This window comes from Juglans microcarpa x Juglans regia, chromosome 7S (genome assembly GCF_004785595.1).
Source record: "Juglans microcarpa x Juglans regia isolate MS1-56 chromosome 7S, Jm3101_v1.0, whole genome shotgun sequence".
NCBI classification, from domain to species: Eukaryota; Viridiplantae; Streptophyta; class Magnoliopsida; order Fagales; family Juglandaceae; genus Juglans; species Juglans microcarpa x Juglans regia.
The window spans coordinates 13054865-13064934 of record NC_054607.1 but is presented as its reverse complement, the minus strand read 5'-3'; the positions used below and the strand labels follow the sequence as shown (position 1 = coordinate 13064934).

The window sequence follows — 10070 nt, the reverse complement described above, 5'->3', positions numbered from 1 at the left end:
GGGCATTCTAACAAACATGTCATGTGCACTGACATCCTGGAAGCAGCGAAAAATGGAAAACGGTTACAACCGATTTCCTCAATATAACAAATTCACAATTTAACTAAGAAAAATAATAGTTACAGTCGTGAGTGTGTAAGCGTCGCTCAATCACTTTAAAAAAAGTGAATAAATATGAGACTCATATAAAAAAAAAATTAATTTTTTTAATAGTAAACCCCACTATTTTTCAAAACAAATATACGGTACTTGCGCACTCCACGACTATATATAACATTACTATTTAATTAAATACAAAAATCCTGTACTGAGTGGAGAGGTTGAGTGGCACTAGGTGGAACTGAGGTAGAGCAGCCTTCACCTTTAGAGTCGAGTGGCACTTGAGAAAGCTGAGCTTTGTTTTGATGCTAATAGGTAGGCAGGACGTTCTTATATGTAGCATTAGAAAAATGATGTAATTTTTCATAACATTTTATATGACAATATTTTTAAAAAATCTTATTTTCGTAAACAGTAGCATCATTTTACTAAAATATTCTCATTTTACAATATTTATTATGAAATATGTTATGAAATATATTGTATGGTATCATTACTCATTGCATTATCACTTCTACAGTAGGTACTGGCACTTCATGAACAGTTCTATACTTCCACCAGCCGGCCTCGATGCATCAGTGCGTGTGCATGGATCCAGGGTCCTCACAACTGTAACCCAGATATCAACTTTGAACAAATAATTGATTTCTCTGTCGTCTTTATGACATATGTGATAGAGGCATGCAGTTCCATTTGCCCAAGTTGTTCGATCCAATTCCCATCCTTATTGGATGGGCAGCCTCTCACGATCACATCAAGAGTTTGATAGTATGATAACATAAGATTCGATTCTTCAAATAAAAAATCTAAATTTAAAATTCCCAACTCCCATTTGTTAAAAAATAAAAATAAAACATCTGTAGTGCAAGTTTTAAAAGCGCCTCCGTATACATGTGAGAAACCACAAATATTTGTATCAATGGCATTTTTGGTTCATGTGTTGATCTGGGATTATTAAAAATATAATATAAATAATTAAATCTATTTATTTTCGTCAGTTTAAAGCTTCGTTTAGAACATAAATTCATCTCAATTCATCTCAACTCATCATTACAACTTTTTCAAATCTCAACACAAAATATAATAAACAATTCAACTTTTTCAAATTCTAAAATAATAATAATAATATTAAAAAATAATATTCTAACAATATTTTATCATCTCAACTCAACTCATTTCAACATCCAAACACAACCTAAGTGTAGAGTACTTAGGGTTCAAGCTAAGATTTTTGTTCTGATAATATGTGAAATTACTATTTATTTAAAAAGTTAAAACCGATAGAAATAGATAGATTTAATTATTTATATTATATCATTAATAAATGTAACATTATAATAATTGAATCATAATCTAACCCACCTCCAATAACGATATATATATAGATATAAATGTCTAATGTTAATTGGAAATTTGTGATAGTTCTTCGGCCTCTCTCTTTCTTCATTCTTGCTTTATGATCTAATTGTACTAGAGGAACATTATAATTATATATTGTCACGCGAAAGAGTGTTCGAAGGATGGAATAAAACCAATACCAATCGTACCGTTCCAAATTACAAGTCCGTGGAATCCAAGATACTTGAGTTGGAAGCTTTCTTTTAATTTCTTTTGCTTTCTCTTTTTCTGTTTTTTCTTTTTTTTATTTTTTATTTTTCTTTTTTTGGGGGTGGGGGAAGCAGCTTTTTTAGCTCTTTCACTGCTCAATAAATTAATCAATAGTTCCATCACCATTATAAAACCTTCACTACCCAACACCCCAACACAGTTCAACTTCATTAGCCTCTACATTTCTTAAAGGCTTTGTAGGCCCTCTTTTTTGCACTTTCCTCTGTTCTGTTTAGGAGAACATGGTGCCAACAGATGGTTCCATGGTTCGCCCAATTTCAAGGGGTCTTACTCTTAGGGCCTTCATTATTTGGTGCATTTTATTACCGTTTATTGGAATATCTTCAGGTGCCAAGACCAGGCACTTTAAATGGGAAGTAGAGTATATGTATTGGTCTCCTGATTGCATCGAGCATGTCGTGATGGGGATCAATGGCCAGTTTCCCGGCCCGACCATCCGAGCAAAAGCAGGAGACACAGTTGTTGTTGAACTCACTAACAAGCTCTCCACTGAGGGAGTTGTCATTCACTGGCATGGAATCCGACAGGTCTCTCTCTCTCTCTCTCTCTCTCTCCCCTTCACACCTGTGTTAAAGCTATATGTGCTGTATTGATCTGGGTGTTATATGCTCTTATTTTTCAGTTGGGCACACCATGGGCAGATGGAACTGCTTTCATTTCCCAGTGTGCTATCAACTCTGGGGAGACCTTTCATTATAGGTTCAAAGTTGATAGGGTAATCTCTCACTCATCTCTCTCTCTCTCTCTTTCTGTGAAAGAGTTAAACGTTTTGATCAAAAATGTGCAGGCAGGAACATACTTTTACCATGGCCACTTGGGCATGCAGAGATCGGCAGGGTTGTATGGGTCTCTGATAGTGGACGTTGCAGAAGGAGAGAAAGAGCCATTCCATTACGATGGTGAGTTCAACCTATTGTTGAGCGACTGGTGGCACAAAAGTGTTCACGAGCAAGAGGTTGGCCTCTCCTCCAACCCATTTCGTTGGATCGGTGAACCTCAGGTACCCTAAATTTGTTGTGTTTTTATCACTATTGCAATTCCTTCAAATCCAATTAAAAAAGATTGCCGTGAACAAGACATGCACGTACGTAAGAGATTGGGGGGGAACAAAATTTCCAGACCCTCCATCCAAAGAGGATGACAAAAAAACACTAATAACGAGGTTCGTGATCGACCATTTCCTGCTACAGACGCTCGGTTCACGACACAACAAAATAACAGAAAAAAAAATTATTAAAAAAATAATAATAATTTGGATCAGATCTATTCCGACTGCAAAAGATAGACACGTGAACATGAATTTTGAACTAGTGTATTGAAATATTTTTTTTATTTTTTAAAAATATTTAAATATATTAAAAATGTGAATAAAAAATTAAAAAAAATTGTAAAAGCAATTAACATTAAGTCTAAGCAATACTACTAAGGCGACAGAGTAAAAACGCTCTTTTAATAAAGGACACAGAAAATTTCTACCGAAATTTTTTACGGAACCCTCAAACACTTTTTTTTTTTTTTTTTTTTACTTTTTCTTTTACTATTTCTTTTACTATTTTTTGAACTATTTAGACTTTTTTTAAAAAAAATCACATATTCGTTTAAAAACATTTACTTAATCATTAAATAAAAAAAAAATTATGGTAGAAGATTTCGATAGAGATCTTATGTGGGAATAGTGTTTTCCTTTAATAAATATTTGATCACCATGATGTAAAGTAATCTCCATCCGAAAGCAAAGTACACAATTCTTTCTCTTGCATGTGCATGCATTTAGTTCTTTTCCCGTCGATTGGTTTCTTGCGTGGGTTTTAACTTTTCACTTTAAAAAATGTTACTTTAATCGATAAAAGTAATGTTAAAATTTTTTATTTTTTAATTTTTTACTTAATAATTAAAGTATTGATTATTAATGAATTGATATTTTTTTTAATTTTTAAAAATATATAAAAAATATTGAAAGAAAAATAAAAATAAAAAAATACATTTGATCAATTTCATTCGTTAAATTATCGATGTCAGCAGCAGTCCCACTTTTTACATTATATGCTTCCCAGAGCTTACTGATCAACGGAAGAGGACAGTACAACTGTTCCCTGGCAGCTCAATATAGCAACACCACCTCCAGCCAGTGCAAATTTAGGGGAAGCGAACAATGCGCACCTCAGATCCTACATGTGCGTCCCAATAAGACTTACAGGCTGAGGGTTGCCAGCTCCACGGCACTTGCTTCACTCAACCTGGCCATTGGGGTATGTAATATGATCTATTCCAAATACCAATCATGCATTACTTTAACTAGATCATGCTACGCCACACATCTAGTATTTCTTCTTTTTTTTTAATTTTTTAAATTTGAATAAAAAAAAAAGAAAGAAAATGATTAAAATTACGTCATGCCAATTGCCAACTATCATTTACCTTACTTTAATCATGATGTATATATTCCAAGGCATATATTATAATGTTTTAAAGGTAAAAAGGATATTCTACTACTTGGCTCTCACGCATAACTTTCTGATCGGGTCATTTTCTTTCTTTGAACTTTCTTTCTTGTTTATGGAGAAAACGTACGATTCGCTCGGGCTCCTTTCTTTTGTATAAATAAAATGAAATGAGTTGAGATAAAAGTTAAAAATTAAATAAAATATTCTTAGAATATATATTTTTAATATTAATTTTATTTTAGAATTAAAAAAAATTGAATTGTTTATTTTATTTTATGTAAAAATTTAAAAAAATTATAATAATAAAATAAGATAAATTGAAAAGTTTCGTAAAAGTTAACGAAGTAAAACCTTTGATTCTTCGCTCTACATGCAGCACCACAACATTTTGTAGATAGGCTGATGTAACAACACACGCTGAATAGAATATGTAACCATAATATACTTTCTCCACCAATCTTGTTCTTAAGATTCCACGACAACATGGTTTGAATCGGCGAAACTTTGATAGGTAGATAAATCATTCTCCATGACATATAGTTTCCTTATCAAGAAAACTCTATTTATCATTATTTTAGTTATAATATCTTAATTATTTTTCTATGATAATAATTAATGATTGACAGATGAGTAAATGATAATAAATAATCTTCTAATAATTTATTGTCACAGAAAAATGATAAAGGAACGATAATAAATCTCTCTATTAGTTATTATTCACTACCTCACACCTCATACTTTATATAAAAAAAAAACTGTCAAGTATGGTGTGTGGGGTGAATATGAGTTGATGCATAGCAAAACCCTTTCTCTAATAGTCACAATGGCTGCACATAATATCTCATTCTGATAAGTAGTGTATGAGATCATACATTATTTGAGAATCATTGATACATAATATCTTACTAATCTTTATAATATTCTAATAAAATTCTAATTATATCATTGACTATTTTTTTAGAAATATAGGTGATGTGGCTAAAAATTTCTAATAGTGGCTACGGAAATAGAATTATAAAATAAAATTAGAAATTGGCAATGATTTTAATGTTCGCGATACGCTTAGGTTTGTTTTATATAAAAAAAAAAAAAAAATTATAATTCGACATATATCTTATCTATGTGAAACGTAAACCCAATTAGAAGTATATATCCCCAACGTGGAAGCGAAGCTAATTAGAGATAGTTATGTTTATTTTGTGAGCAAAAGATAAATTACATAGGATTCAGAAAAGTATGGATCGAACTGAGAAAAGTAAAATTGAGAATATATATATAAAGTAAGGAAATAGAAAACGAGTCATTGGATTTATTTTTCTTTGTCTGGGCGGATCTGTGTAAAACGCTAGTCATAGCAGCGTGGTATTGGTGGCAGAATGCATGCGAAATGGGTACGAAGTCTTGTCACTTTTACACAGTGCCATCCAAGGACCCTTTATGAGCTTGCTATTTATCATATAATTAAACATTATATATATATTTTTTGTTTTATTTTTATTAGATTAATTGATTTTTTTTTTACTCATTATTTATATGTCACGTACTTAATAAACAAAATTAAAAAAATCACGTGTGTAGTATGTTAACAGAGAGATACCAGGAAAATCTTTCAGCTAAATAACTTTTGGCGGGTCCAAAAACGAAAAGCTTTTTTTCTTCTCTCTTTTTCCTTGGGAAACTCCGAAGCTATGGTTTGATTATAAAGCGAAAAGTCCAGAAGCTAAAGCCGTAACTTTCTACAGAATCCGTACGATTTTTCTAGTTTGTGTCCCCTCTTTCTCTCCGGAATAGCAGGCTTACTTCTTATATTTTTTTATTTTCTTTTTAATTTTTTTAAGTTTTTTTAATTTTTTTTAGAAAGTGATTATTAATAAAATTATATATTTTTTAATTTTTTTTAATGGTAAAGGATGCTAAAAAAATAAAAATTTTAAATATATGCTTATCTTTTTATCGTTTTCATTTAACACAGGGAGCTCTCGATCATGAGTACCTATTTTTTTTTAGTGTTTTCCATTGTCCTTGGGCCTTTGAAGATCATGTGACATGTTGAATATTTCTTTCTCCATATTGTACGACTCTGAAAATTTTACTGAAACAATGAGGCATGCTGCCATCTGAACATGCCTGCTTTATCTGTTTATCATGACCTGTTCATCGCCAGATCCTTTCGTGTGAAAGGAACATGCAAACGTCCATTAGTTAAACAGGAAAGCACGAGTCTTTCCAAGGCCAGAAGGATATTGGGGAAGCTGCTTATTTGTGTTGTTGTCTACTTGATGCATGATAGCTGGTTGCTGTATCTCTTTCATGTCCTTTTGTTAATCTAAATACTTTGTCTTTATGTGTTTGTATTCCTTCAGAATCACAAAATGGTGGTGGTAGAAGCTGACGGGAATTATCTTCAACCATTTGCGGTCAATGACTTGGACATATACTCTGGTGAAAGCTACTCAGTCCTAATAACTACAGACCAAGATCCTTCCAAGAACTACTGGCTTTCTATAGGTGTAAGAGGAAGGCTTCCAGCGACCCCTCCTGGCCTTACCATCCTAAATTACCAACCAATTTCTGCGTCAAAGTTCCCCACTTCTCCACCTCCCGTGACTCCTCGATGGAATGATTATGACCATAGCAAGACGTTCTCTAAGAGTATCTTTGCTCTCATGGGGTCCCCAAAACCTCCGAAGAATTACAACCGTCGGATCACCCTCCTCAACACCCAAAATAAAATTGATGGGTTTACCAAGTGGGCTATCAATAATGTCTCTTTAGCATTACCGCCTACTCCTTATCTGGGCTCCATAAAATATGGTCTACGAAATGCTTTCGATCAAAAGAGTCCACCTGAGAACTTCCCCGATAACTATGACGTGATGAGACCTCCGATAAACCCTAACTCAACTACTGGCAGTGGAGTTTACATGTTTGGCTTGAATACTACGGTAGATGTGATACTTCAAAATGCCAATGCGCTAGACGATAGTGTTAGCGAAATACACCCTTGGCACTTGCATGGTCATGATTTTTGGGTGTTGGGATATGGAGAAGGGAAGTTCTCGGCCAAGGATGAGAAGAAACTCAACTTCAAAAATCCGCCTTTGAGGAATACTGCAGTCATATTCCCATATGGATGGACAGCTTTAAGGTATGTGGCAGATAATCCAGGAGTGTGGGCCTTCCATTGCCACATCGAGCCTCATTTGCATATGGGTATGGGCGTGGTCTTTGCCGAAGGTGTTCATCATGTGAAAAGCATACCTAACGAGGCTCTTACCTGTGGTCTAACTGCGAAATTTTTGAACAAGAAAGGCTGATTCCACCTAACTTTAGTCCCTCTAGGAGAGATGATCCAAGAGATCATGAATCAGTGTTATTATCGTTGTTCTGATCCTTCTTATGCAGTAAGTTATTCTTCCCATATCAATAATGTGGTTGATCGGTAATTTTCCTAGTATATGCCAGGCCAGGGATGTTCAACATATATATTTTGTGGCGAACAACTAAGGTGAGGCCTTAGTTTAAAAATAGTAAAATTATATTGAAAAATAAATCAGGAGATTTTATTTAAAATCGCTCTTGATTCTTTAGATGCTTATACTCAAGTTTATCCTTTTCAGTTGATAATATTGCCAATTCATTTATCAATTTGATTTTGAAAAACTTCTTTATGTAAAAACGAATGTTATTTTTATTGTTAATAATATTATATAATATATATAATAATTTGGAAAACAATCCAAATTTTTTTATAATTTAGTATCTCAATTAATGGAGTATTATCTCCTATTTGTATAATCAAGGCCATCAATATTAGAAAATGTTCAAGAGCTAGACATCTTTTCCCTACATCATCATCGTTTAAAGCTCTTAGGTTTCGAAAATTGAATAAAATCCCAAATATATCTTCATACATTGTAAATTGCTCAAATCTTTCTTTCTTTGAGTTATATGTTTCTCATGGATTATTATAGGTTCTATTTCATTTCATATGAAATTCTTTTAAAGGAATCCAAAGCAGATGCAAATCCACTATCGCTACAGTTTTTTAAATAATATATGAGGCCTTTTAATTGATCTATGGCAACATCCATATGCATGTATTTGAATAATAAATTCTTACACTACAGCAAAACCCACATTTAGGGATGAAGAATTTTTTCCCAAAATGTGGGATTTTCATCCCAAAAGATTGAAAAACTTCTGTTCCAATTAAGTCCCAAAAAGTATATTTTGCAATGAAATTTTTTCAACCCGTTCCAAGTTCATTCGAACAGGTAATAAATTTCAACACCAAAGTATTTTGTCCCTAAATACCATTCAAATGCCAAACTCCCATTCGAACTTAGAAACAGAGTTCGAATGGTTACGAGATGAGGCTAGCATTTGAACACTTTATGTCATATTCAAATGGATTGACAAACATTCGATGGAATGATAGATCGTTCGAATATTGAATCCATGCCCATTTGAATAAGTGTGATACAATGATGAGATCATATATGGTTCGAACATATGTTGTAATTGTTCGAACATAAGAGAAACATGTTCAAATAATAATGTTTCTTATTCGAGTGTCCGTTCGAATAAGGATGATATGCGTTTGAATGTTGAGACCATATATGGTTTGAACGTATTACTCAAGTGTTCGAACATCATATGGTAATGCTATTTCTGTTCAAATAGTAGCGATATGCATTCAAATAAAAATGATACTCATTCAAATATCTTCCAACGCCCCATCCCGGATGGATTAGAGAGTTACTCCTAAAATCATTTTTCAACCAAATAGTTATAGACTCCAAAGTTTTCAATGACACGTACAACTCATTGTTTCAGATCAACTACTCTAATAAGATTAATCTAAACACCACAAAAATCTCCAATTTAACAACAACCTTCCAAGATACCAAGTCAACAAAGCAAAACATAACTATGGAATAAAATCTCCAATAACCAAAATATCATCTTTGTATTTAATCTACTATGCTCACATAGCCTTATACATGATTTCTAGTCTTGATCCTCAGTTGTACCATCAAAATTATTTGAAAAATATTATGAAGATAAGGTTTGAGTTATCAACAACTCAATAAGCAAATAACATATACTAGTATTTAAACATGAGCATTTTCAAAAAATTCGGTATGCAGAAACAAAACATTTCATTTTCATATATAGATCTTAGAAACATGTTATCAGAAAATTAGAGCGATTTTTCAATCTTTTCATACTCAAAGACCAATTGTTCATATTCAAAGATCATTTTTCATATTAAAAAACAATTTGGCATAACATAACTGAACATCTTTATCTTATCATATCATATCGTAACGTATCATATCATATCATATATCATGTTTAACCCCCGTGGTAGGATTGTGCTACCCCCGGTGGCCAAACCAAATAGTATCGTATTGTGAAATTTTCTCTTATTCATTCAAGAATCCCCGAGTGTGCACACAGGAAAGAACACATAAAAGACCACTTTGTTTCCAAAGTGAGTGCACTCATATCATATCATATCATGTCGATACCAACCATGTCACGTGAATCAGTATCATCATATCAGAATTAGAATAAAAACAGATAAGTCATGCCAAAAGTTTTTCAAATGCATATCATATCAAACCACGTGTTAAATATATTCATAAAATTTACATATAATCAAAAATAAATCCAAATCATTTTCATATCACATGTACACAAATTTAGATATATCACATTTGCTCTTCTTCACATTTTAGAAACATATCAAATATTACTCATGTCTATACTATTCATGTCAAAAGCATTTATTTTTTCTTTCATACATATTTCATGAGTGAATACAAAACATATACTAATGTTGTTTCGCACCATTTTTTTTTTAAACAGCATTCACATTTTTATAAACTA

The 10070-nt window shown here is 32.5% G+C and overlaps 1 protein-coding gene across 1 annotated transcript; it reads left to right on the top strand.

Moving 5' to 3' along the window:
- Nucleotides 1-1828: 1828 nt before the first annotated feature.
- Nucleotides 1829-7656, top strand: LOC121241402 (L-ascorbate oxidase-like). The gene is made up of 5 exons (XM_041139159.1): nucleotides 1829-2255; nucleotides 2351-2443; nucleotides 2516-2728; nucleotides 3783-3977; nucleotides 6536-7656. The coding sequence occupies exons 1-5, from the start codon at nucleotides 1950-1952 to the stop codon at nucleotides 7487-7489; spliced, it is 1761 nt and encodes a 586-aa protein (XP_040995093.1). The 5' UTR covers nucleotides 1829-1949; the 3' UTR covers nucleotides 7490-7656.
- Nucleotides 7657-10070: the final 2414 nt, after the last annotated feature.

Bases quoted from the DNA above. Each gene is read 5' to 3' on its own strand.
- LOC121241402 (XM_041139159.1), top strand. From the start codon at position 1,950: ATGGTGCCAACAGATGGTTCCATGGTTCGCCCAATTTCAAGGGGTCTT. The intron at 2,256-2,350 runs GTCTCTCTCTCT...CTTATTTTTCAG, and splicing joins ACTGGCATGGAATCCGACAG to TTGGGCACACCATGGGCAGA. The intron at 3,978-6,535 runs GTATGTAATATG...GTATTCCTTCAG, and splicing joins CACTCAACCTGGCCATTGGG to AATCACAAAATGGTGGTGGT.